Below are 25,949 nucleotides of genomic sequence, written 5' to 3'. Positions count from 1 at the left end.
CACTGTAGCATATTCCTCCAGGTCAACAGTACTGTCCTCTTACAAAGCAGTAGTTATAAATACCTCCAAATCAGTTTACTCAAAGCAGCCCTGTGGCAGTTGGTCAGTTTCCTCAGTCCGTGTTTCCACGGTTTGATGTACTGGGTGAGATTGCCTGTGGATCTGTCTGTATGCTGAACACAGGAACAGGGAGATGTGGTCAGACTCTCCATAGTGGGGGCAGGGTACAGCCTTGTAACCTCCTTTGACGTTGCTGTACACACAGCCCAAGCGGCACATTATAAAAGCAAAATACAAACACTGTAACTGAAAAACAATAAAAAATACTGACCTGAGAAACTATAATATTATACAGTCATTGTCAATTGTACTATAAAATTATAGTTGCTTCCTTAATACCTGTGTGGTTTGAGTGTAACATGTATGCTACAAAATACTGACACTGGAGAATTAATTTGCTATATTTAGGTTGACAGTGCACTAGAATGATCTCGGCCACCTGAAAACATAATTACAGTAACATTATCAGATGTAGATGTGCTGGTGAATACAAGCATTTTTCTTTATATGTATATAAAAATATAACTTAGCCTTAAATTGTCCAGAAATTAGTAAATCAATCCCCCTGCTTCTCCTTAATGGAATTAAGAGTTGAGTCAGTAATTTCATATGCAGTAACTTTTATTAATATTTCCATAAATGCCGCACAGGAGAGTCACAGTATTCCAGTGAGAGGAGGTGGTTTCAGAGGACCTTCAGGCCATCTGAGATTTGCATCTCCAAGCAGTGAGACAATAACACTGGGAGCAGACGAATGATGACATCATTATGGACAGAGACAGACACAGTGAAGATCAGGAGGAGGAACACGTCACTCAGATACGACAGAATGACATCACAGGAAACCATAAACAATGTTAGCAGAGATCAGACAAAACAGGTTCACTTTTGTCTTTAGTTGTTCCTGATATTTGTAAAAAAATATTTTTCAAAATTCAAAACGCTTATGGCATTTTAAAACTCCAAAGATATATAATGTATTGATTGATACATTTCAGAATACAAGTTAAATGTTAAGAAAAAAAATTGTGGTTTGTCATACTGCATGAATGAAAACTATGAGTGGACTTCCTGAAAAAGCTGAAGTTTATAACCAACATTAGAATGTCTAACGTAAAACTACACTGACCTTCCTGTGTCTACATGAGATAACAGTGACTATGCAGTATAAGGAAACTCCGTGGCATCTACAAATAATCCATTATTATTCACACTGACATTCCAGTGATTTACCCGTTAATTTGGACACAGAATTCAATGCAGGTTTCTCGTCTGTCTTTTGAGTTGCGTGTCTGGCACTGCAGCTGTAGCTCTTGCCTTTGTCCCAGTCCTCTTTTGAGACCCTAAACACACTGGTGACAGAGTATTTATCCCCAGTCTTCAGTGGCTCTCCAGTAATACCCTCCTCATCCTGTGTCCCATTTACTTGCCACATGATGTATATTTCCTCGGGATAGAAGCCTGTTACCAGGCAGACCAGGAAGAATTCACTTTTTCCATTAAGGTCTTCAGGAGATGGTGTTTGAATGGAGACCGTAGGTGTCGTCGTACCTGAAATCAGTTGTTATAAACATATAGGTGAGTTTTCTTTGCATCTCTGAATTTCATCTTAAATAAAAAAAAATCTATTTATGATATTAATTCTGACAGTTTGAAATATACCTTTTTGCCCAAATCTGAGGGTCTTTGCGGTAGTAGGTCCACCCATCTTCTGCACACTGCACTCCACAGTCTTGCCACCTTCCCACTCATTTGTTGTCAGATTCAGGATGCTGCTCCTTCTGAAGAGATGACCTGCCTTTTCTGTACCGGTCTGTGTAATCTCCTCTGTCACCTGTACACTGTCCAACATCCAGGTCACTTCAGCTTCTTTTACTGCCTCTTCCTCTCCTGTGATGATGCATTCCAGCACAGCCCTGTTATTTGTGAACATCTCTTTCACCCTTGGGGGCTTCAGGGTCACATCCAAACAGGACCTACTGGACAGGGCTGGGAGAGGAAGAGAGAGAGAAACAGAGGAACATACAAGACGATCAGTAACAGGAAACTGGCCTCCATGGGTCAAGTTCTCAGTCATTCAGTCAGACTGATCTTCAGACACTATTCATATCAATCAGAACCAGCTTCAAATCTGGAACAAAGACATTCTAAAGGCTGTTTATTGCCAGAATGCAATGGAAATGATACTTGGGTTTGTAAAGATGACAGAAACCCATCCAGGATGTTTTTAGCCAACATTAGGCCATTAATTACAGTGACTACAGTCTCACACCCCTAAGTGTGATGCCTGTTCACGCTCTGTAAGTGTGCAGCTGTCACCAAAACCTGCCATTTTACCAGTGGTTTTTATATCCACTGGAGGTATAAATTTGCTCAATCAAGTCAAACTTAGCAACCTTTATTGTCTGTTTAATTCATTATTCATTTTATAATTTATGCAGAGAGATACTGGAAAATAAGATCAAATAATTATATTTCATTAATTTATCCCAGTAAATTATTGTGATTATAGTTTTATTGTTTATGTTAAAACAGTGCGACTGCAAAAAGTATAGGTAATCATACCATTAAAATGCATCATAAAATGGACATCAGGTGTACATGAGTGTTGCTGGAGGAGCGCAGAACACAGGCCTGTTGTTATTCTATTTATTTTAAACCGTACAGGATAAAATAAACATTAATAGATTTGTTGCACTCATTCCCTAAAATACGTATATTGGACTTGAACATTAGAACGCAAACACTAAAATGAAGACAAAGACAGTTTGTAGGACTTCATGTGTAACGGACTAGAAAAAGAAAAGGAAATAACTCTGATCCATCAATATCTAAAGATAAACACAGAAAAATATTTAAAAGGCAGGGTGAGATGAAGAGGACTTACTGCTGCTGACAATGACATCGGTGCCTTTATCCCAGTAGTCAACAGCTACTGGGCTGGAGGTCAGTCTCTCCATGGCACAGTAGTACACAGCCGTGTCTTCAGCTTTCAGGCTGTTCATCTGTAAATACAGCTGGTTCTTGCCGTTGTCTCTGGAGATGGTGAATCTGCCCTCAACAGACTGGGAGTAGTGAGTGTTACTGCCATCATCAGTAATTCTACCGATCCACTCCAGTCCCTTCCCAGGAGCCAGTCTGACCCAATGCATATTGTAGCTAATGATTGAGAACCCTGAGGCTGTACGTGTCAATTTGTGTGATTCTCCTGGTCTCTTCACCACTGGTTCAGACTCAGTCAGTACAATCTGAGCCTCCATACCTGTAAATAAAGAGGTAGAGCAGACTTTTAGATGAGCACAAAGAAAGATGCAGAGAGAAAGAGAGACAGAGAGGAGAGAGACAGGGACCTGAGAGAGCCAGTGCTGTGAGGGTGAGCAGGGCTGGTAGGAGCTTCATGGCTGCAGGACAGAGGGAGGAGCACTGAGGTAAAGTACACACTGAGTCCCAGTGACTGCTGCTCTCTGTCACACACGGACACTGGCTCCTTTAAAAGCTGTGGCAGGTTTGTACAGGATCCTCCTCTGATGGGCGTGGGGTGGTTTGTGGGGGACAATGGTCACATGATTAATTTGCTCTGCAGAGACTTACTATACAAACATTATCTTTGGACAATGCACTCCAAAAGTGATAATCGCACAATTTTTGTAGTAAAACCAATTTACTATGACCTCATCCTAAATTTCTAAATGTCATGAAATGCATTAATAAGTAATAACATGTATTTAATTACTTTTTTTATTATGTGTTGTGCAAAGTAAAAATATTATTTTCTCACATTTTTACCAAGTCATTTACTAAGTTTTTAATAGAATAAAATATACTGTAAGAGTTAAACTATTTACATTCATACCTCTATGTTCATGTTAACACGTTGTAGTGCTGGATTTCAAGGTCAATGATTCAATATTATATGCTTTTAGAATTTTAATGAAGAATTTATTGTTTTGATTGAAGGTTTGTTATTTGAAGGGGTTTTTTAGGGAATTCATGATAACTATAAGAACCATATTACAGCATTTTGGCATGATTCACAACAGCAGTTTATAAAGCAGTACAGCTGCTACAGCAATAGGGAAGAGATTTTATTAAATTAATTTATGTTATTGTGTGTTGTGTATAGTATAGTATTTTACCAAAACAGTTACTCCGTTTTTAACAGAATAAAATTGAATATAAGTATGAAGCAATTCATATTTAAATTTATAACAACTATATTACACAATTTACACATTTTAAACACAATTTAGGCAATTATTCACAAGAAAAATTTAACACAGTTGCTACAGTCTATCTAAAATGGGTCTCAGTCTGATATTTGTGTCCCTCTGCTGCCTGCATTTACTGTCACACTGAGGACACCTTGTGCTTCCTGCTGGAACTGCAGTGATTGTTTGTAGTTTGATGATTATAATCGTTCTGTTTCCACAGACCACAGGCGATTCTACACCCTTCATCTTATTTTTTTTCTCAGCCCATCTGAATTTTTCGTTACAGAAAAGTATCAACCCAAATCCTAGGATAACCCGTTCTATAGACCACAGGAATTATATTAAACACTTTTCAAAATTAATTTCTTTTTCTCATCATCTTAAGGCTTTTTATCCTGGCATTTACAGTAGGCTGAGTGGCTCTATACACATTAAGTCTAGGTTTTAAAAAAGTCATGATTTTATCAAAGATTTTGTGAAAGTATAAATGACACGCCCACGCAGGCGGGACCTACCGGGTGTTGCTGTGTTACAGCTGATTAACAAAAGAAACCAACTTACCCCAGCACACGCGAAGTACTGAGGCGAATGTCTTTGTGCCATACTGAGCGATTCTTTGTCTATTGTCTTCCCCGTTTCCCGCGCCTGTTCTGTCTGCCTGGTGTGTTCTCCTTACCTGCTCCCCTTTCCTTCCCCAGAACCGCTCCTGACCTGACTCCCCTGCCAAGACCGGCACGTCCCGCTCCCGCTCCCCTGTGTGGTCCTGTCCCGTGCCTTCTCGTAGGACAGGTTTCCTGGCTTTCGACCCCCGCTCTCCATTACCGACCACGATCTTTGCTTGTCCCTACCTGTACCACCGATCTGATCTCGCCAATAAAACAGGCGATCGCATGCATTCCTGGATCCGTGTCTTCCTGTCCGAGTATCCATCACAATAAACATAGTTATTAAGTTGTCCTGTCCTGGCCGCTTGGGTGTAGCTTCATCAGAAGTGTTCAGACTCACACACCCTGTAAACTCATTACTTTAAAAAGAAATGAATAGATCAATGTCAGGGAGCCTCAAAACTTTTGAATCCTCAGTCATTAAAAAATCATTGTTAAATGTAAGTCTTTTTATAGATAAATTATATTATACATCAACATAAATCCATCCATCCACCCATCCACTTTCTGAAGCCTCTTGTCCAATTCAGGGTAGCGGGGGGACCAGAGCCTTACCTCAGCATCATTTTCATTATTATCAGGCAGATTACTGATTAATAGTATCTGTCGCTATGGAGGATTTGACATACACTATATGGACGTATTGAGACAGACGTCTTAATCACTGAATTCAGGTCTTTTCTTCAGGCTCACTGCCACAGCTGTATAACATCAAGCACCTAGTCATACAGTCAGGTTTACAAACTTCTGGGAAGGAATGGGATGTTCTGAAGAGCTCAGTGAATTCAGGCGTGATACTGTCACAAGATGCCACCTTTGTAATAAGTCAGTCTGTGAATTTCTTCCCTGCTAGATATTCCACAGTCAGCTATATGTGGTATTATTGCAAAGTGGAAGTGTTTAGAAAGAAGAGAAATTCAACCACAAAGTGACAGGCCACATAAAGTAATACATTATAAACATGTAAAACAATTACATTTGAGGATAAAATGTCAAAATTTCAGGTAATCATTATCAGTATCATTGTGTCTCATCTCATATAAATCAGCTTTTGTATCACTCTCCCATTACATTCTCTAACTGTGATTGTCGTGCACAGTAGTACACAGCTGTGTCTTCAGTCTGCAGGCTCCTCCCCTGTAAGGACACTGTGCTGCTGGAGGTGTCTCTGGAGATGGTGAATTTATTCTTAAGAGACTCTTTGTAAGCAGTGCTCCCATCATACCATATACCACCAACCCACTTCAGCTCTTTCCCCGCAGGTTGTCTGATCCAGTGTGTAGCATAGCTGCTGTCAGTCAGTGAATAACCAGAGACTTTACAGGAGATGGTCAGAGACTCTCCTGGTCTCACTGTCATAGATCCTGGCTGTGTGAGTTGAACATTACAGTGAACACCTATAATCAAGAAGAAAGCAAAGTACATATGAGTGTGAAACAGACAATATCATTATCATACATCACTGCTGGTTAATTCACTCTTCTGTTGTTCTGTTGATCTTTGTTCTTTTTGAAGAAACACAGAGACTCACAGGATGCAGCTGCCAGCAGCAGCAGAGACACAGAGATCATGGTCGGTGCTGAAGATGATCTGCTGTGAGCTGCTCTTCACCGTGTTCCTTAGGAACTACTGAGGGTTTAAAGAGAGTCAACAATGTGCTGTTTAAATGAGGAGGGAGGAAGGAAAGAGGGACTCATTTGCACAGGGGTGGAGTATGAAATGCCCTTTGTAGTATTAAAGGACAGGAGGAGTGATACTACAGTGCAGGTGCTGATGTTCCGGAAGATTTACACACTAGGAGTGATACTTGTGGAATGGTTTACCAGCCTACGTTCGGGATGCCGATTCATTCTCGGCCTTTAAGACCCATTACTTCAGTTTATCTTGCCCACAACCTACCGCACCATAACTATGGCTGCTGTACATGTCATTTTTATCTACTATGCTTGTCCGTTTGTGTGTCAACACATGTTCTGACCATCCATACTCTCTGCCTTCCCACATGTCTGGGTGGAGCCCGAAGTGGGCAGCATCTGAGCTGGAGTCCTGGGTCAGTCCCATGGAGGGGTGACATCACGAATGGGTCATACCAAATATATCACCGTGGGTGCAGCCTTCAGTGCCACCCAGCACAGCCCAACGTGGAGAATGGACCTTGGCCACAGAAATCACATTCAGCAAGGCAGTGCTGCCTTTCTCCTTGGATTACATCGTAGTGCTAGAAAAACCGCACCTTTTAGCTCTATATCGTCCTGCTGCTCATTTCTTACCCATTTCAGAATTAATAAAACATAAGACCACAAGTTTATGACCTTCTCCTTACTATAGGGGTTAGGCAAGGCAGCCCCACAACACATGGAGAGGAATAAACGCACATCCTGCAATAAGCTCTGTGATCAGCTGGGGTTTAAATGGTATAAAGTGTCAGGTGGAGCCAACTGGGAAGGAAGGCAGTTTGGATCCAGGCTGTGCATTCTGCCAAATAGAAAAGGCGGAGATTGGAAAATCGACTGGGATCATTTCAGCCAGATTCAAGAGTCAGATACCTGTGAATAACATGAGGTGGAGAAAAGCGAAGATGGGATTCAGAGGGACCTACCATTTGCAACTGAACAGTGCAGCATTTAAAACAACTCAAAATAAGGGGCAAAAATACAGGCAATGAGATTAATCAAAAATGGATTTTACTCAAATACTCAGTTCTGTAAAAGTTCACTTCCACTCATGAAAACATATGAAAAACACTGCAATCCATCCATTTTCTGAATTCATTTGTCCAATACAGGTGTGTGTGTGTCCAGAATCTATCCAGAAAGCTCTGTCTACAATGCAGGGACATTACAGACGCTGCTAAACCTTACCAAATGTTTTATCTCACCTCCACTAAATGTACCCAAACACTGATACCCAACTTCATACCCCTCCTTGCTGTGACCCATCACCTGACGGCTGGTTCCTTGGTTAAACTGGCCTCCACTACCATTGCTAATCAGAATCATCTCACTCATATAAAAGTTTTGAAGAGCCAACAGGATTCGAAGCCTCTTACACCTCAGGATGAATCGGAAGTCATCGGTCACGTGATATTGCATAAACTTAGCAAGCCCTGATTCCCAGCTTGAAGTCGCTGGGCCTCAGTTTGAGGAGGCGATCTGCAGAATCTCGGTATTAATTGTCTCATCACTAACTTCAGCACCTTTCACAAGGCATGGCCACGTTCAGAAAATGTGAGCCTGTCCTCTTCCTGAGTAAAGTAAAGCTCACTACGCTCTGTGAGCACAGGAACGGCCCGGCAATGTTTGGTAGGTTTCTGCATTGTTTGCAAGTACAGAATATTATCTGCGCGTAACCTAATTAAGATAAATATGGAAATTCATACAATATATGCTGTAGAATATGAGCTGAATAAAGTATATTAAAACTGCAAAGAATTTAAAAAAATGAACCACTGACCAAATAAGGCACCTATAGTTGTTTTTCAAATAGAATTCTAGAACAGAATGTTACCGTGACAACTCTGATGTTATCATTCTGAAGGTATAAACTGAGCTGTAGGCACTAATACCACTTCAAAACAAATCAGACATCGAGCGAGACACATCTCAAAATGAAGTGCTTTTCTCTGAACTGCTTTAGGCTGCCAGCGGTACCAAACGATGCTGGGGAAGCTAAAGAAAGGAAGGAAAATGGAGGGAAAAAAAAGATATCCTGGATAAAGAAGTTTTTTTCAAAAAGAGGGAAAGGAAAAAAGGCAATGGTGGTGGAGAGCCAGGCAATGGTGGAGGAGGAGGAGAGCCAGGCAGTGGAGGTGGAGGGCCAAGCAGTGCTGGTGGAGGAGGAGAGCCAGGCAGTGGTGGTAGAGGAGGAGAGCCAGGCAGTGGTGGTAGAGGAGGAGAGCCAGGCAATGGTGGTAGAGGAGGAGAGCCAGGCAGTGGTGATGGAGGAGGAGAGCCAGGCAGTGGTGATGGAGGAGGAGAGCCAGGCAGTGGTGATGGAGGAGGAGAGCCAGGTAGTGGTGGTGGAGAGCCAGGCAGTGGTGGAGGAGTACAAGGCAATGGAGCAGGAGGAGAGCAAGGCAAAGGTGGAGGAGTGCAATGCAAAGGTGGAGGAGTGCAAGGCAATGGAGAAGGAGTGCAAGGGATTGGTGGAGGAGTGCAAGGCAATGAAGGAGGAGCACATGGCAATGGAGGAGGAGCGCAAGGCAATGGTGGAGGAGTGCAAGGCAATAGAGGAGGAGTGCAAGGCAATGGAGGAGGAGTACAAGGCAATAGAGGAGGAGTACAAGGCAATAGAGGAGGAGTGCAAGGGATTGGTGGAGGAGTGCAAGGGATTGGTGGAGGAGTGCAAGGCAAGGGAGGAGGAGGAGAGCAAGGAAATGGAGGAGGAGAACAAGGCAATGGTGAAGGAGTACAAGGCAAGGGAGGAGGAGGAGAGAAAGGCAATGGAGGAGGAGAGCAAGGCAATGGAGGAGTTCAAGGCAATGGAGGAGGAGAGTAAGGCAATGGAGGAGGACGAGAGCAAGGCAATGGAGGAGGAGAACAAGGCAATGGAGGAGGAGTACAAGGCAAGGGAGGAGGAGGAGAGAAAGGCAATGGAGGAGGAGAACAAGGCAATGGAGGAGGCGTACAAGGCAATGGTGAAGGAGTACAAGGCAAGGGAGGAGGAGGAGAGAAAGGCATTGGAGGAGGAGAACAAGGCAATGGAGGAGGCGTACAAAGCAATGGTGAAGGAGTACAAGGCAAGGGAGGAGGAGGAAAGAAAGGCAATGGAGGAGGAGAACAAGGCAATGGAGGAGGCGTACAAGGCAATGGTGAAGGAGTACAAGGCAAGGGAGGAGGAGGAGAGAAAGGCAATGGAGGAGGAGAACAAGGCAATGGAGGAGGCGTACAAGGCAATGGTGAAGGAGTACAAGGCAAGGGAGGAGGAGGAGAGAAAGGCAATGGAGGAGGAGAACAAGGCAATTGAGGAGGAGTATAAGGCAATGGAGGAGTACAAGGCAAGGCAATGGAGGAGATGATGCAAGATGAATACGCCAATAGTGGATGAGAACATAGAACTTTGACTATCAGTACTATTTAAATATGTAAATTCTTGTAAATAAAGCATTAAAAACGAAGAAGAGACAGGTGTTTTCATTTGAATGTGAGTAGGTGTCAGGAATATTCCAAAAGTCTATTACACGTGTTGCCGATAGGGGGGCATATGGTTTGGGTGATAAGGGTTGGGGCCATACTTTTAGTACGTACGCACATTTTACCGATTTTTGTAACCCCCATCCCCCGTAAGCACACGTGCGCTGGGTAGTTGACCCCCCCCCCCCCCGCGTACGTACGCACGGGCGATCGTCAGTCGACTTATGCACTGCTTTTTGGAACTACAAACGTTCCTGTTAACTTTAGGGATAACAAATGAGATGGGATGTCATGAGATTTACCGTAATAAAATCACTTTCAAATAAAACGAAATGGGTCGCCATTTCCATAATGTTATAGCGCCTATTAAACCAGGTATTTCGGAGGTCCGTGGTGCATTGCCAACCTGTTTTTTTTTTTTTTTAGATAATTTATGAGATATTGTTTAAACAGTCCGATCGTCTTAAAAATCTCATGTTGCATTTTGAGTTATATGCACGTATGGAATGCAATCCAGCAGGTCAGGTATCGTGAACGAAACGCTTAAATTTGAAATTTCTCAAATTGATTCACCCCCCCAGCATACGCACACGTACGCAAAATTCGGTCAAATTTTTAGACCCCTTCCCCTTTCGTGCGTACGTAATAAAGTATGGCCCCTTGCCTTTAAACTTTAATAGAATGAAAATACATTACATGTATTCATATTGTATTTTTAATTACGTTTAAGGAATAAAACAAACGGGACAAATGTAAGATACACGTCCAGCGGGGACCCGTCCGGCCGCAGCCATGTAGTGTTAGTAGGCGGCACAAGCGCCACGGCGTATTTTAAAAGCACCAAAATGTTTTATAGAACTTTAGCGTTATTTTAAAAGAAAAGCAGGCGGAATTTAAACAACTACAAACATGCCCGGAAGAAGCATAAGCGCAAATGCTGAGTTTAAACAAGCACAAGTGAAACCAACATACAGCACGTCGTTTTAAAAGAAAGCACTTCAACTCGTTACATTTAATCAACATGCTTAAAGAATTAGAAGAAAAACTTTAGCGGTATTTACCAGTGTTAGGTTGAAGAAAGCATTTTAACAGCAAACTTTAATAGGCCAAAAGGCTAAATGACCGAGTCCCAGCGCTCGGCCATAATCGGCAGGTCTGTTTGAACAATGCGGTCAAATGATAGACCGAAGTGGCCAGCCAGTTTCAAAATGGCGACACCAGCGGAGCGCCTGTTATTTCAAATAAACCCCTATAACCATATCGTTTAAGTAATGAAGCACTTTTCTGCCAATGTGAATAATAAAGTAAAACGCTCGAAGCATTTCAATAATCAAGAAATAACGCGGTTAATTCTTGTTTAAATGAGCGCATGCGCTCTCCTCTCTGGCTCGCTCTCATGAAGCGCATGCTCATAGAGCCACACAGTATTTTCTTTAGAGCCGACTCTCTTGCGTTAATTTATTTAAACAAGAATTAACAGGGTTATTCCTTGATTGTTTTCTTTTAAAATAACGCTAAAGTTTTTCTTGAAAACATTTCGGTGCTTTCTTGTGGTGCCCAAAGCACAAAATACTCACACTGCTCTGACTACGCCACCTCCTGGTAAGGGCAGGAGGAACTGCTAATGTTCCTTCTGTAACGTGGCTAAGTTCGAACCCTCCCCGCAAAGGACAATAACAAAGAGGCATATAAAAATAAAACCCAATCCACTTTATTACAAATATCTAAAAACTATTAGACAAAGAAGGTTGCTGGGGGGGGGTAGGGTTGGGGGGGGCGGCTGACTATCCTCCAGATAGTAAGGTCAGATCGGCACGCGCAGCTCTCAGCTCAGGAGGCCCCTGGTGACAAAGAAAAGAGCAAAGCCACAGCATGCAACAAGACAAACAACAGTACAGTGTCCGCTCAGTGTGGCACCCCAACAGCAGAGAGCAAAAGCCTGTGTGGATCCGACCTTGTACAGAAAGATCCCATGTACAAACATAAGGGGTGGGTAGCGGCCGATGTCCACCGCCCAAAATACAATACTAAAATTAGTTACAACTTAGCCCATAGCAACAACCAGGGCACTAAAAAGAAAACCAAAAGCCTATCAAATAAGCCTAAAACAGCAGCTACTCTGGTCCTTTGCAGGAATGCTTAATGCCCTCGCAGCACAGCAACACCAAAAGGAAGCGTTCCAATACTACAGGTACAAAGAAACAATCAACAAAGAAACATAGACCCTTTTAAATCCCACAGTATAACCCAAGTTACCAGAGCCTCAATGTCTGTAGCCCAGCAGCCCGTAGGGGATCACGTCAATTGATAAAATTCCAGTCACCTCCGCGTCCTCCATGAAGAGTTACATGCTGCTAGCAGTCACCCTGGTAAAATTAAAATTAAACATTCAAGTTCTCAAACAAACCCTCTCCTCTTTTCCTTACCCACAGGGAAGAAGAACCCATCCCATGTCCAGTTGTAAAACACAGCAGCAAGAGAATGAGATTCCATCTTGGCAGCCTTTTATAACTTCCTGGTAGGTCATATGACCTGGCTCAAGTGGTTGCCAATATAGTGTAATTACCAGGGCCGCGCAACTACTCCTACCAGCCCGTTCAGATCCCCACATTCTTTAAAAGTACGCTGTGGCGCTTGTGCCTACTCCTAACAGCCCGTGCCTGCGGCCGGACGGGCCCCGCTGGACGTGTATGCACTAGCTTGCATTCATCCTGCCATATGTTTTATTATTCCTTGAAAACGTAATTAAAAATAACACAAATAAATACATGTAATGTATTTTTATTCTATTAAAGTTTAACGGCAACCCTTATCACCCAAATCATATGGCCCCCTATCGGCAATGTATGGTATATGGAGATAACCCCTCGACCAATCAGAATAAGGGATACGCTCCCCCTCCCGCTTATGATGTTATAATTCATAAAAATAATGACGTCCAAATTTAAACTCCGCCCAATGTACCACAGACTATTTTTTTAAGTACAAATTATTTAAAAATACGATTATCCATCCATCCATCCATTTTCCAAACCGCTTATCCTATTGGGTCGCGGGGGGTCCGGAGCCTATCCCGGAAGCAATGGGCACAAGGCAGGGAACAACCCAGGATGGGATGCCAGCCCATCGCAGGGCACACTCACACACCATGTGACCCCGGTGGAGACTCGAACCCAGGTCCCAGAGATGTGAGGCAAAAGAGCTAACCACTGCACCACCTCCTAAAAACACATATATACACAATAATTCAAATAAGTGCAAAGTACAACCTATGTTTAAATAAACTGCAATAAATCAATTTGTGAAATCGCCCAGCCGCCGTGAAGTAGTAGTGAGCGGAAATGATACTTATCTACTCATGCACAGTCCAGTTCGGGTTTCCGGTCTAAACTGGGTCGTGACGTGTGCAAACGAAGGCATAACAGTGAGGCATGTGTAAGCTGTCAGTAAAGTAAAACCTGCCCGTAAATTAAAGATTGTATTAACTGTGATTCATTTGCTCTTTATTTAATGTTTAATAAGAAACCCAACAGGAATGGAATATGACTCTTATAAGGTTATGGCCACCTCCCCAAAGACAGTCAGCCACAAATTACTTAGAAGTAAGTCAGTTACTACTGAAGTACAAATCATGGACAAATATAGTCACTGCTTTAGATACCACCTGGCGGCTGGTTCTTTGGTTAAACTGGCCTTCCTATATTACAGAAACCTACAGCAGCAAAATTCTAGGTGTAATATGGTAGTAAACAAAAGAAAACATGGAACAACTGGCAATGTTCCCCTTTTATCCATTACGTAACAGTCACTGGGCTGCATAGAAGGATTCAGTGACCCATGTTTGCTGCCTTTCCAACTGAATATCAGAACATCTTCCAGCAATTCGTCAGCTTCTCGACTTCATAGTCTTTCGAAATTGTCGTACAATTCCAAGAAATGTGTAAAGCTTCTGAAAAACCCTATTACCTACCTGAGTGTGTAATGACCCTCTGTCCCCTTTCCTTGATGGAATGGTACTCTCCCCGTAAGTCAATAGGAGCCGTCTAAAGCCAGCATACTGTTATTGCTCAAGGCCACATCATATGCTCCAAAACCGAATAACCTAAGGAGATAATCCTGCCTGCAGAAGGATGTGATCTTAGCCACAGCTCATTAGACGAGGAGAACCCCATTAAGATTCGGTGCCCTGTTCCAATGTGTGCTGTAAAGACCTTAGTCTGAAAGTCATATCACCGTGGATAGGTAACTATAGGAATGCACTTTCCTTATGCTACTAGTAGCCTAGAAATAAGAAGATCTATCAGAATTTGATGAACTTGTCTTCAAAGTTGAGTCATCAGTCCTAACTATGTTTGTTAACACATCAATGATGTGTTAATGATGTGGTCTGAAATGGACTCGACCGCATGGCCTCCACAGTCACGTAAATAAGCAGAAAATCAGCCACCACTATTCCAGCACCCTCAAAATATTCCCACTTTGGTTAACAAAACATCGAAATGCTCTGAGAGAAATGCTGGTGTCAGAGGTTAGGTAGGGATGGAGACAGAGCGTGGAGTCGGTGTACAGCAGAGATAAAATGCGGGTTAAATGTTTTTTCCACACGGCTTCGAAAAGCTAAAAATCTATCACCTGCCATTTTTACATTGCCTTTGTATCCAGCTTCGGTTGACTCATTTACCATAATACCACCAGTTTGTCTACTTTCAGCTTTACTGAGAGTTATTTTAATGATGTTTTTCCGAACCTTGGTAATAAGCCAAACATTTGCCGGGGAGCAAGCTTATTACATTTTAGGACATGGTGTCCTGAACATTTCTGTTAACCGAATAGAGCGAGTTACAGGACAGCCTTTAAACAGCCACCGTTATTCACGCTCAGCGGCCGTCCTGCTGGGAAGCCGAGCAGCTTCCTGTCTTCTGGCCCCAGTATGCTAATGAAAGATGCTCTTTTTCTATTTGAAAAAGCTCATAATCACACCTTTAAGAGCACTAATAACAAAAATATCCATCTGTCTGCCCGTCCGTATTCACCAGTCCCTACCCACTACAGTTACAGGGAAACGGCTCCTTTGGCTGTGGGCCAGTAACTTGCAGAAGAGCTTGCAGTCCATGTATGGATTCCCAGCACCATCCACACAAGCACAGCTGTGCTGTCACTGCCTGCCAGTGACGACTCAGAACAAGCCCCAGGGACCTCCGCCGCTATCTGTCAATCAGCCGTCAGCTCCAGCGAGAATGTCCACACCTTGTGCCTCCTTTGAAAGGCAAACTGAGCCAGGCTTTCTGACCAATCAGGGTCCCCCTGGGGCACCCACCACCAGCAGGTATGCAGGCTGTCAGTGTTGTTTTCCCAATGTTCTGTAGTCGTCGAGTCTATAGGCTGCACCATCGGATGCAAACGGAGAGCAGCTGAACAACAGGACGGCTCTACACTCAACACATACTTCCGACTACCAGAGAAACATCCTGTTTCAAAGGTGTCCAGACCTTTGGAGTGCTGAAAATGAATGGAGATTTTGTGATGAACGCTCAGAAAATCAGTGATGCGTTGCATCCTGAATAACTTCAGATTTAAATGATGATTTTTGTCTCAAACAACAGCAGATGAAGGGACATGGGGTGCAGCTGAGCCCTAAAACAAGCCCGACAAAAGGATTTTGCGTGGTGATTTAGAGCCAGGCTCCTGTGATTAAATCTGGGAGAAGGACCTGTCATGGCCATGAAACAAATGTCACTGTGTTACAGAAACAAATTTGCTGGCTTCTGAAACATGCTGTGCAGCAACAGGAGCAAACATGGTAGCTCAGATCCCTTCAGAGCCGCATCCGAAAGGCTCAAGACCGTTTCATTTACATTTTTATTTAAACCAGATACAGCAAAGCTAGAACGGTACACTGACTGCAGAAATGCGGACACACCACAATTTTTCACAAACAGAGCCGGGGTACTATACTGTGGTAACTTTGGTTACTTTGGAAGAGGTGCTGTACTGGGATTTGGCCAGTTTGAATGAGGAGCTATACTGGGGTTTGGCCAGTTTGAAGGAGGAGCGACACTGGGGTTTGGCCAGTTTGAAGGAGGAGCGACACTGGGGTTTGGCCAGTTTGAAGGAGGAGCGACACTGGGGTTTGGCCAGTTTGAAGGATGAGCGACACTGGGGTTTGGCCAGTTTGAAGGAGGAGCGACACTGGGGTTTGTCCAGTTTGAAGGAGGAGCGACACTGGGGTTTGTCCAGTTTGAAGGAGGAGCGACACTGGGGTTTGTCCAGTTTGAAGGAGGAGCGACACTGGGGTTTGTCCAGTTTGAAGGAGGAGCGACACTGGGGTTTGGCCAGTTTGAAGGAGGAGCTACACTGGGGTTTGGCCAGTTTGAAGGAGGAGCGACACTGGGGTTTGGTCAGTTTGAAGGAGGAGCGACACTGGGGTTTGGCCAGTTTGAAGGAGGAGCGACACTGGGGTTTGGCCAGTTTGAAGGAGGAGCTACACTGGGGTTTGGTCAGTTTGAAGGAGGAGCTACACTGGGGTTTGGTCAGTTTGAAGGAGAAGCGACACTGGGGTTTGGCCAGTTTGAAGGAGGAGCTACACTGGGGTTTGGTCAGTTTGAAGGAGGTGTAGGACTAGGATTTGAAGGGTACAGCCTGGAGTTCGTTCTGACTAAAAATCTCATGAAGAAGCTCAGCTAGATTTGTCTTGTGCAGTTGAGGGCTTCTGCAACTTCTTCTCTTTGTCACCTGACCTCCATAAATAAGTAAATTCATGGAGCCCAGGATTGTTGTTGGCTGTGCTTGTGTGCTTTGTAATAGGTAATCTATAGAACTGAATTGATATCCAAATGGATCCCTAAAACAGACCAGCAGCCCACCCAGGGAGTCTCTCTGCACTTCCAGAAGTAACTAAGCATTTCAGAGAGTGAATCATAAAGAATTTGCATTCTTTACTGATACTATAAAAGACATGACACATTTGTTTTAGGAATTTTTGCAGCTGCAACAGTTGACAATTGCTTTTAAAATCTGTTTTTAAAATAGGATTCTGTAACACAGTCTTGGATGAAAATAAAAAGTCTGAGCAAATTGCCACATGGATTGTTCAGTGTGCACAGACAGCAGCCATGTGAGAAGCAAGCGTCTGGAGGAGAGCGCCCAGCTTCCGGAAAAAGCCGTCCCGGTGAGATGCCAATTCTGCTGCGGCTGCTCCTATTCCACCCTCACTCCTATGCTCCTAAATCTGAGTCTTTAGGTTTTCATCTTTCCTGACTAGTCCAGTGGGAGGGGCTTTACGTTCTGACATCAGCCGAAACCTCATGGCCATGATGTAGCGTATTAGCTGCATCATTATTATGAATCATTAACAGTGCAGCCATTATGAGAAATTTGCAGACCTCATTTGACCAATCACATGCTTTTGGGGACGAAGGTGCATTACAGGGAGCTAATTCAGCTCAAATTGGGGGTGACAGGAACCCCACTCCACCCATTACTATTATAAGGATTCAACCTTGGTGCGGTATCACGACGTAAACTGCCCAGCATCTTTTCAAGTCAAAATGTGTCAGTACAACATTTTCCATGTGACGCAGAAGTCTACGTGACACAAAGTTTGTGAGGGACTGCAGAGAAACGTCAGCGTGACCTAATCACTCATCGAAACAGTAGCGTTAAAATGCCCATATCAAACGAACTGGGGCGACGCAAAATGAAATATCACTGCAGCTTCGCTTCATTGTTTCACACTGTCCCGTTAGGAGCAGATGTCGTGTGCAGCCTGCAGCTGTACTGTATTCAGTGTGTAGCGTCTTTTCTGGATGTAGCTTAATAATAAGTTTGCTTCTTTTAAAAACGAAAAAGACAGATGCTCTTATCATTCACATGACGACGAGCAGGCCAGGGAATATAAAATCCCCCCCCCCACTCTAACCCCAGGGTCATCTTCTGCTCATGATCGTCCTGGATTGCCTCAGCATGCTTGAAGCCCCTGTAGGATCACACATGCACATATCACAAAGCTTAAATTCCAGGTGGCCTGAGACAAGGCCTACCCTGGTACGAGAGGCACACGTTGGCCAAGGCCTCAAAGGGGGTTCGTGACCCCACACACAGACACACTTAAACACACACAGATAACAAGGGAGGCCAGCACTCCAACTTTTATTGCTCAAAGTTTTAACGACCTACAGACAGCAGAGTGGACCTCAAGGACAGGGGTCCCTCGACTTGGCACACAACCCCCTCCCCAGACATCCTGCCTTACATACCACTCACCCAACACCCTAAAGAAAGTTTCTTTTAAGTCTGGCTGTTGTATATCTGTATACTTATTTACTCATGACTACTAGTCTCAATATACAGATAGGTTATGTTTGTAATGTGTCCTAACTTTCACAGATTCTTTTTCCTTGACTGACAAACCTTCGCCCCCCTTTTCTTTTCCACATTCCTCAGCAGCCCTTATGTGATCTTTGTATTCTACCATGCCTAAGGGTAAGATGTGCTGTTGGAATGTGAATATATCATATAATGTCTGTATAAAGGGTAACCTCTGATTGAGGTGCAACCTAGACCACCTGGACCAGGTACTGGTGTGAGTAATATAACATAATGACATAATATAAGTAATCATTAATTAATCATTACAGATGGTATTCGGTGTGAACCGCTAGGTTGGTACGGCATGTTTGGTATCAAACAGATGGAAAATCACTTCAGTTTACAAATCTGGTCAGTGGTCACCACGAAAGTGAATATATCAAAAGTTACACCAGCCTAACGAAAATCATCAATACAAGGGAAATCAGTCTGGTCATAAATCTCAAAAGGACTGATAGAGACCCCCTTCTGAAAGCCCGCCAAATGGATGGTCAGCCATTGGTCCAGGAGTGGAATTCCTGGTCACTCCTATTCACGAACTTTACACTATAAAACCTGGCACCTCCGAACAAAGCCAGGAGAGGAGAAACAGAAGGGAGGAGAAAACAAAATACCATCAGCCCAAAGAGAGGCAGAGAACATCAGCCCAAGAGAAGAGAAGCCAACAAGAAGCCCTCCTGAAGCCTGCCAGTGAAAACCCAGCTGGACAGAGAACTGCAACCAAGCCCAAGATTCACCAGGAGAGAGAATCAGAGGGGCTCCACTCCAACAACCGCTGCAAACACCGCGCCTCCCTGAGTGCCATCACCCATCAGCTCATCAGCCACTGCAAGCAACTGCCAAGAGCCCCCCCCCCCTTTCCTGCAGCCAAATAAACCAACTTCCTTTCATTTCTAACAAGCTAAACTGTCCTATTCACCTGCTATATTACTTTAGGGTTGTGTTTCCACAAACTGCTTGCTTTGCAGAACAGTTTTTCCCTTTTTAAAATTTGGGCATTGCATTTTCATGATTACATTGTTTGTGTCTATTCCGTTATTTCATGTTTATTGTTTGTTAGGTGTAATGTCTGTCTTATGTTAGTTGTAGGAATAAATGCATGTCTTTTACACAACTTCAGCCTCCGTCATTCAGTGCTCAACAATAGTACCTGCCTCTGTGCGATCTGGCTACTACGCTCTGAAACCTCAAACTCGCCTGAAATATCGCGAGACTCTCTCTCATCGGCCGTGAGGGGAGCTTCGCTACCGAGCATTTACATTACCTGCTGACGCAGCTCGCTGGACCAGCCTTCTAACCCAGGTTATTGAGCGATACTGGTTATTAATGAATCCCATTTAAGTCTCACATTAACAGACTCACGACGATTCACAATTGAGTTTGGAGGAGCATAACATTCGGCATAACAATTGGTTAATAATCAGCATTAAATAATAATTAAGTTAATTAATTTCAAAACATGCCCTGCGATGGACTGCCCCCCCATCCTGGGTTGTTCCCTGCCTCGTGCCCATTGCTTCCGGGATAGGCTCCGGACCCCCCGCAACCCAGTAGGATAAGCGGTTTGGAAAATGGATGGATGGATTTCAAAACATATTGGTGGAGATATTAAAATTTACCTGAACTAATAATTCCTACATTTATTGGTGAAGAATGCGGGCACAAGCTTTAAACTTATTGTGAGCACACAATTTTAACTTTTTATGATCGAACGTACAGTTGAATAAGCGCTACTGTTAACTGGTTGCAAAAGTTGAGGATCAATCGCACTCTGTGCAATCTGAAGGCATTTAAGCGGGATCATACGGGCTTATTATAGTTATTTTATTTCTGTTATTAGTAGTTATATTATTTTGTTTTATTTTTGGTTATTTTATTTTAGTTTATTTCGTTTTAAACTGCAGTAAACCTTAACCCTATCTCTGACGAGATTTTCAGACATAGCGCGTTGTTTCTAGGATCGATTCGGACGAGTTTCTCCGTTTCTATATATCCTGGCAGAGATCTCTCTATTAACGAACAGGAATAATTGTTACGAGGTTCTAACCTGAATTCTGTTGCGCTTGGACTCCCTGAGATAAGACAGATAACTCAGCTACCTATCAGGATCTTTCTCATATGTGTGTGCCTGCTTTAGACATAGTAAGTTTAACACCACTTTCGCTGTGAGCCAAGTGTGTGTGTCATTTAGAAATTGGGAGTCTCCTGTGCTTGCGACCCGCCGTGGTTTAAGCACCATTTGCGACGAGATACAGTGCACTCACCATTTAGATCCGTCGCCGTAACGCGAGCGCTGTCTCGCTTCAGTAATTGTTTTAATGGGTTAAACTGCACAAGGCGCAGAAGAAGGCCGCAAGCGGCATGCGCATGCAGTAAAAGTCACTCATCTAGCGTCGGCAACCGCCTAGCTATATCTTTGGTTACGCGTGCAGTCAGCGAACGCCACTCTAACCACTTAGAGGTCAGAGCCCTGAAGGCCTACCTGACGCCATTTGTTTTGTTACCCCTTAGGCTCACTTGCCTGGGACCCCCCCCCCCCCCCCCACAGAAGGAGCAACGCCCCATTGAGCCTCTAGTGGTCAGGCGTAGAACTACCACTCTTTCGAAATCGCGCCTCTAGTGGTCAGGCGTAGAACTACCACTCTTACGAAATCGCGCCTCTAGTGGTCAGACGTAGAGCTACCACTCCATTTCGAAATCGCGCCTCTAGTGGTCAGCCGGAGAACTACCACTCTTTCGAAATCGCGCCTCTAGTGGTCAGACGTAGAACTACCACTCCATTTCGAAATCGCGCCTCTAGTGGTCAGGCGTAGAACTACCACTCTTTCGAAATCGCGCCTCTAGTGGTCAGGCATAGAACTACCACTCCATTTCGAAATCGCGCCTCTAGTGGTCAGCCGTAGAACTACCACTCTTTCGAAATCGCGCCTCTAGTGGTCAGACGTAGAACTACCACTCCATTTCGAAATCGCGCCTCTAGTGGTCAGCCGGAGAACTACCACTCTTTCGAAATCGCGCCTCTAGTGGTCAGACGTAGAACTACCACTCCATTTCGAAATCGCGTCTCTAGTGGTCAGCTGGAGAACTACCACTCTTTCGAAATCGCGCCTCTAGTGGTCAGGCATAGAACTACCACTCCATTACGAAATCGCGCCTCTAGTGGTCAGGCATAGAACTACCACTCCATTACGAAATCGCGCCTCTAGTGGTCAGACATAGAACTACCACTCCATTACGAAATCGCGCTTCTAGTGGTCAGGCATAGAACTACCACTCCATTTCGAAATTGCACTTCTAGTGGCAAGCCAGAGCAGCGCCACTCCATTGAAATTGCACCTCTAGTGGTCAGCCATAGTAGGTTAATAACATCTGAGTTGGGTCTCTGGTGGTCAACTGCGGTAATACCAACACGCATAATTGGACACACAGGTTCTTGCCGGAAAGCATTAATCAACTTCACGAACTAAATCAATTTGATTACAACACATTAACATCTAATTTGGTTATTGCTGCATAACTAATTGATGTTTACAATTGAATAAGAAACACAATTCATTTGGTTTGATTTATGTTTTACCTTTTTGATTTAATTTAGGTTTTATTTCATTTCATGCTTTCATTCATTCCCTCTCCCCCAACAAGGTGACTTGCATAGAAGTTCAACCACTATTAACAACAGTCAACCAGTTACATACACAATCACATCAGGGAGTCGTTCTGGACCAAATCGGTTGAGCTCTTCCTGTGCTAGGTGCTTACCATTCGCTCTCTGTTGGTTGAGCTTGTCTGTGGCTCTGCTGTCACTGCTTGCGATCGTACAGTTTGTCAGAACCGAAGGGGAGTTCTCAGCAATTGGACGCCCAAAAGTGTGCCAGCCCGGCTGCACCCACTGACTCATTAAGGGCAAGGCTGACAGGTACCTCAGGCGGTCATTACAACTTTTGAGCAGGACCTCGTCTAGGGTGAGTTCTGAGAACGGCCCTAGCTTGGACACTCACTAGGGTGGGTGATACCTAAAGGCGATTTTGCCAACCTTGGTCGAGTCAGGCCTCAGGTAGTGCAGTCGATAAGCTGAGCCCCACCTGGGTTGTCTCAGTTGTGCGTACAGAACACCCCCTTCCAAGTTGACATTGCTGGGGATCGGGGGAGTGAGAGCTGGACTCAGGCCTGCTTGGCTGGGATTGAGCTTGTGGGACGTGCCCTGTTCAGGAGGGACACTGTGTTCAAACCTCTCCACCTGCATCATCAGCTTAACATCGCAACACCTCATACAGGGACAAGTAAAGCAGAACCTGCTAGTGGTCCCCCTTCTGGTCAAAGCGGAGTTGTTCAACAGAGCCCTCACCAAACATATTTTAATATATATGCAAATTTGACAGATACTAAATAATAAGATAAATTATCCGATAAAATGGGAGCAGAATGGCAACCCACCTCGTCATCTTGGTGCAGAAAACAAGTGAAGCCGCGTCTTTCAAACCGGCAGCGTCCCACGTGCCGAGGAGTCAAATGTAATCAAGCAGCACGGCCCACACAATTAAATAATAACATCATAATAATTATAGCTCTTGTATAATTATTCTATATATTATTCTATAATTAGAGGAACAAACTTTTATAAATTGACTTGTACACCGAGAATAGTATACAACACCGTAAGCATATAACCCTTAAAGGTTGATTAATTAAAAATCGCACATTCATCCTGCATAACATAAAACAATGACTTAAAGAGACTTAATTGTGAAATGAACGCTACTGTCCGAGGGCATTTATCTCCACAAATCGCTATGGAACATAATGTTAAATACTCAGATTTTAAGAATGACAGAATCTTAACATTTAATATTTTGTTTTGTGATACTGATACGTAGTGATATTGGTATGTGGAACAATATCAGGTTACACACGCCTCCCACAATACAAGAAGCTGTAGTTAGATTATGAGCTTATTCACAAATTACCCGTTTGCCTTTTACCGTGACTGAGCACGATCCCCCAGCGCAGCTGGTCTGCACTCCCCACATTGCAATTAACGATCCTGGCCTCAGCGCTTTTGTTACCGTGGGACTTTGTTGTGTTGAAGAAAACATTAAAATGAAGTCTGAGGAATGTTACATAACACAGCTAAAATGCAAAAACTCTCTCTGGTGTAATTCACTGCATAAAACCAATGGTCTTAAGTGTGGTGTCTTCTTCATAACACTCCCTGACTTTTGTATCCGTGACCATGAGATAGGGTGGGCTGTTTTTCTTCCTTCATTTGACTAGTGTTCCTCCCTTTCCTCCCAGCCTTGGTTGGTGGTTCAGGCAGCATCACCTTCTTTTAATAGACCCAGGTTTATCCATCCATCCATTTTCCAAACCGCTTATCATACTGGGTCGCAGGGGGTCCGGAGCCTATCCCAGAAGCAATGGGCAGGGAACAACCCAGGATGGGGGGCCAGCCCATCGCAGGGCACACTCACACACCATTCACTCACACATATGGGAAATTTCGTAACTCCAATTAGCCTCAGTATGTTTTTGGACTGTGGGGGGAAACCGGAGTACCACGACGACATGCGGAGAACATCCCGCACAGTGTTCAAGAGGACAGTTCTTGTAAGGAACCTGCTCCCTATGAACCAGTCATGTGTGAATGTCTCACAGCTACTCTAACTGGCAGGACCAGGACTTCTCCATGTTCTATGCAGCCATTTTGTACCTTTGTATAAGCCGTTTCTTGGTGCCCTATAGGAAGTGATTAAAATATAAACTCTGAAGTGTGGGAGCTCATAAAGACCATGATGGCGTCATTCACATAACGATCATGTGTTATTAGTTACTTAAACATGCAGCAATGCAATATACACTATCGCCACCTGCAAGTTACATCAAACTTTTCACCTGCGTTGCACTTTTCTTACTCCTTCCTGAGATCTGTCTCATTAGCATTAGCCTCCACTAAATGCTGCTCCTATACGTTTCTGCTTCTTCTCCTGACAGATTTTGTGGTTAATTTCTGCTCAGGGGGCGGCATGGTGGTGCAGTGGTTAGCATGGTGGTGCAGTGTTTAGCACTATTGCCTCACACCTCTGGGACCCGGGTTCGAGTCTCCGCCTGGGTCACATGTGTGCGGAGTTTGCATGTTCTCCCCATGTCGTCGTGGGGTTTCCTCCGGGTACTCTGGTTTCCCCCCACAGTCCAAGGACATGCTGAGGCTAATTGGAGTTACTAAATTGCCTGTAGGCAGGGGCGCCGCTAAGGGGGGGAAAGTTGGGACAATAAGCCCTTTAGGGGCCCCCAGAGATCTGAATGGGTGTGGTAGGGGGGCCCAACCTCATATTTTGTCATAGGGCCCAAAATTGTTAGCGGCGCCCCTGCCTGTAGGAGTGCATGTGTGAGTGAATGGTGTGTGACTGTGCCCTGCGATGGGCTGGCCCCCCATCCTGGGTTGTTCCCTGCCTCATGCCCATTGCTTCCGGGATAGGCTCCGGATCCCCCGTGACCCAGTAGGATAAGCGGTTAAGAAAATGGATGGATGGATGGAATTTCTGCTCAGCTTGGGTTCTGTCATTTGCCAAAAAAATGGAAAATATTGTTCTTTCTTTTCCATATTTTCCTTTTGATTATCTTGCGGTAACAAACTGGTGTGTCACTTCGTCTATTTTAGTTGCCAAAAAGTGGATTTTTCTGTATGATTTTTCTCTTTCAAATTATTCAAATGCACAACTAATTTATGCAGGTGAATGTAAAAGAAACACAAACAATTTCATAAATATACATTTTTCATTTTTCAGTTTGCATTAATTACAATTTTCCAAATATATGAAATTTTATTAAGGTAAAACATAACGAAATAAATAATTTCGACATCCTTATTCTCTATGAGGAAGTAGTATTTGTACGGCTTCCCCACAACCCCCATTACTGTGACTCTCTGGCACAGTAGTACACAGCCGTGTCTTCAGCTTTCAGGCTGTTCATCTGTAAATACACCTGGTTCTTGCCGTTGTCTCTGGAGATGGTGAATCTGCCCTGAACAGACTGGGAGTACCAGGTGCTACCACCGCCACTGCTGATCCCAGCAACCCACTCCAGTCCCTTCCCAGGAGCCTGTCTGACCCAGTGCATATTGTAGCTACTGATTGAGAACCCTGAGGCTGTACATGTCAGTGTGTGTGATTCTCCTGGTCTCTTCACCACTGGTTCAGACTCAGTCAGTACAACCTGAGCCTTCACACCTGTAAATAAAGAGGTAGAGCAGACTTTTAGATGAGCACAAAGAAAGGTGCAGAGAGAAAGAGAGACAGAGAGGAGAGAGACAGGGACCTGAGAGAGCCAGTGCTGTGAGGGTGAGCAGGGCTGGTAGGAGCTTCATGGCTGCAGGACAGAGGGAGGAGCACTGAGGTAAAGTACACACTGAGTCCCAGTGACTGCTGCTCTCTGTCACACACTGACACTGGCTCCTTTAAAAGCTGTGGCAGGTTTGTACAGGATCCTCCTCTGATGGGCGTGTGAGGGGGGGGGGG

General features: G+C 44.1%; 1 gene segment (V, D, J or C); it reads right to left on the bottom strand.

Moving 5' to 3' along the window:
• Positions 1-663: 663 nt before the first annotated feature.
• Positions 664-25,949, bottom strand: part of LOC125741969 (immunoglobulin alpha-2 heavy chain-like) — a 68,296-nt gene continuing 43,010 nt past the window's right edge. The window contains 3 exon segments of the C gene segment in view: positions 664-1,611; positions 1,723-2,049; positions 2,948-3,077. Of these exon segments, the coding sequence occupies positions 1,265-1,611; positions 1,723-2,049; positions 2,948-3,077 (804 nt within the window).

This window comes from Brienomyrus brachyistius, chromosome 5 (assembly GCF_023856365.1).
Source record: "Brienomyrus brachyistius isolate T26 chromosome 5, BBRACH_0.4, whole genome shotgun sequence".
Classification (NCBI taxonomy): Eukaryota; Metazoa; Chordata; class Actinopteri; order Osteoglossiformes; family Mormyridae; genus Brienomyrus; species Brienomyrus brachyistius.
The sequence above is the reverse complement of the archived record's forward strand: the minus strand, read 5'-3'. Positions and strand labels throughout refer to the sequence as shown.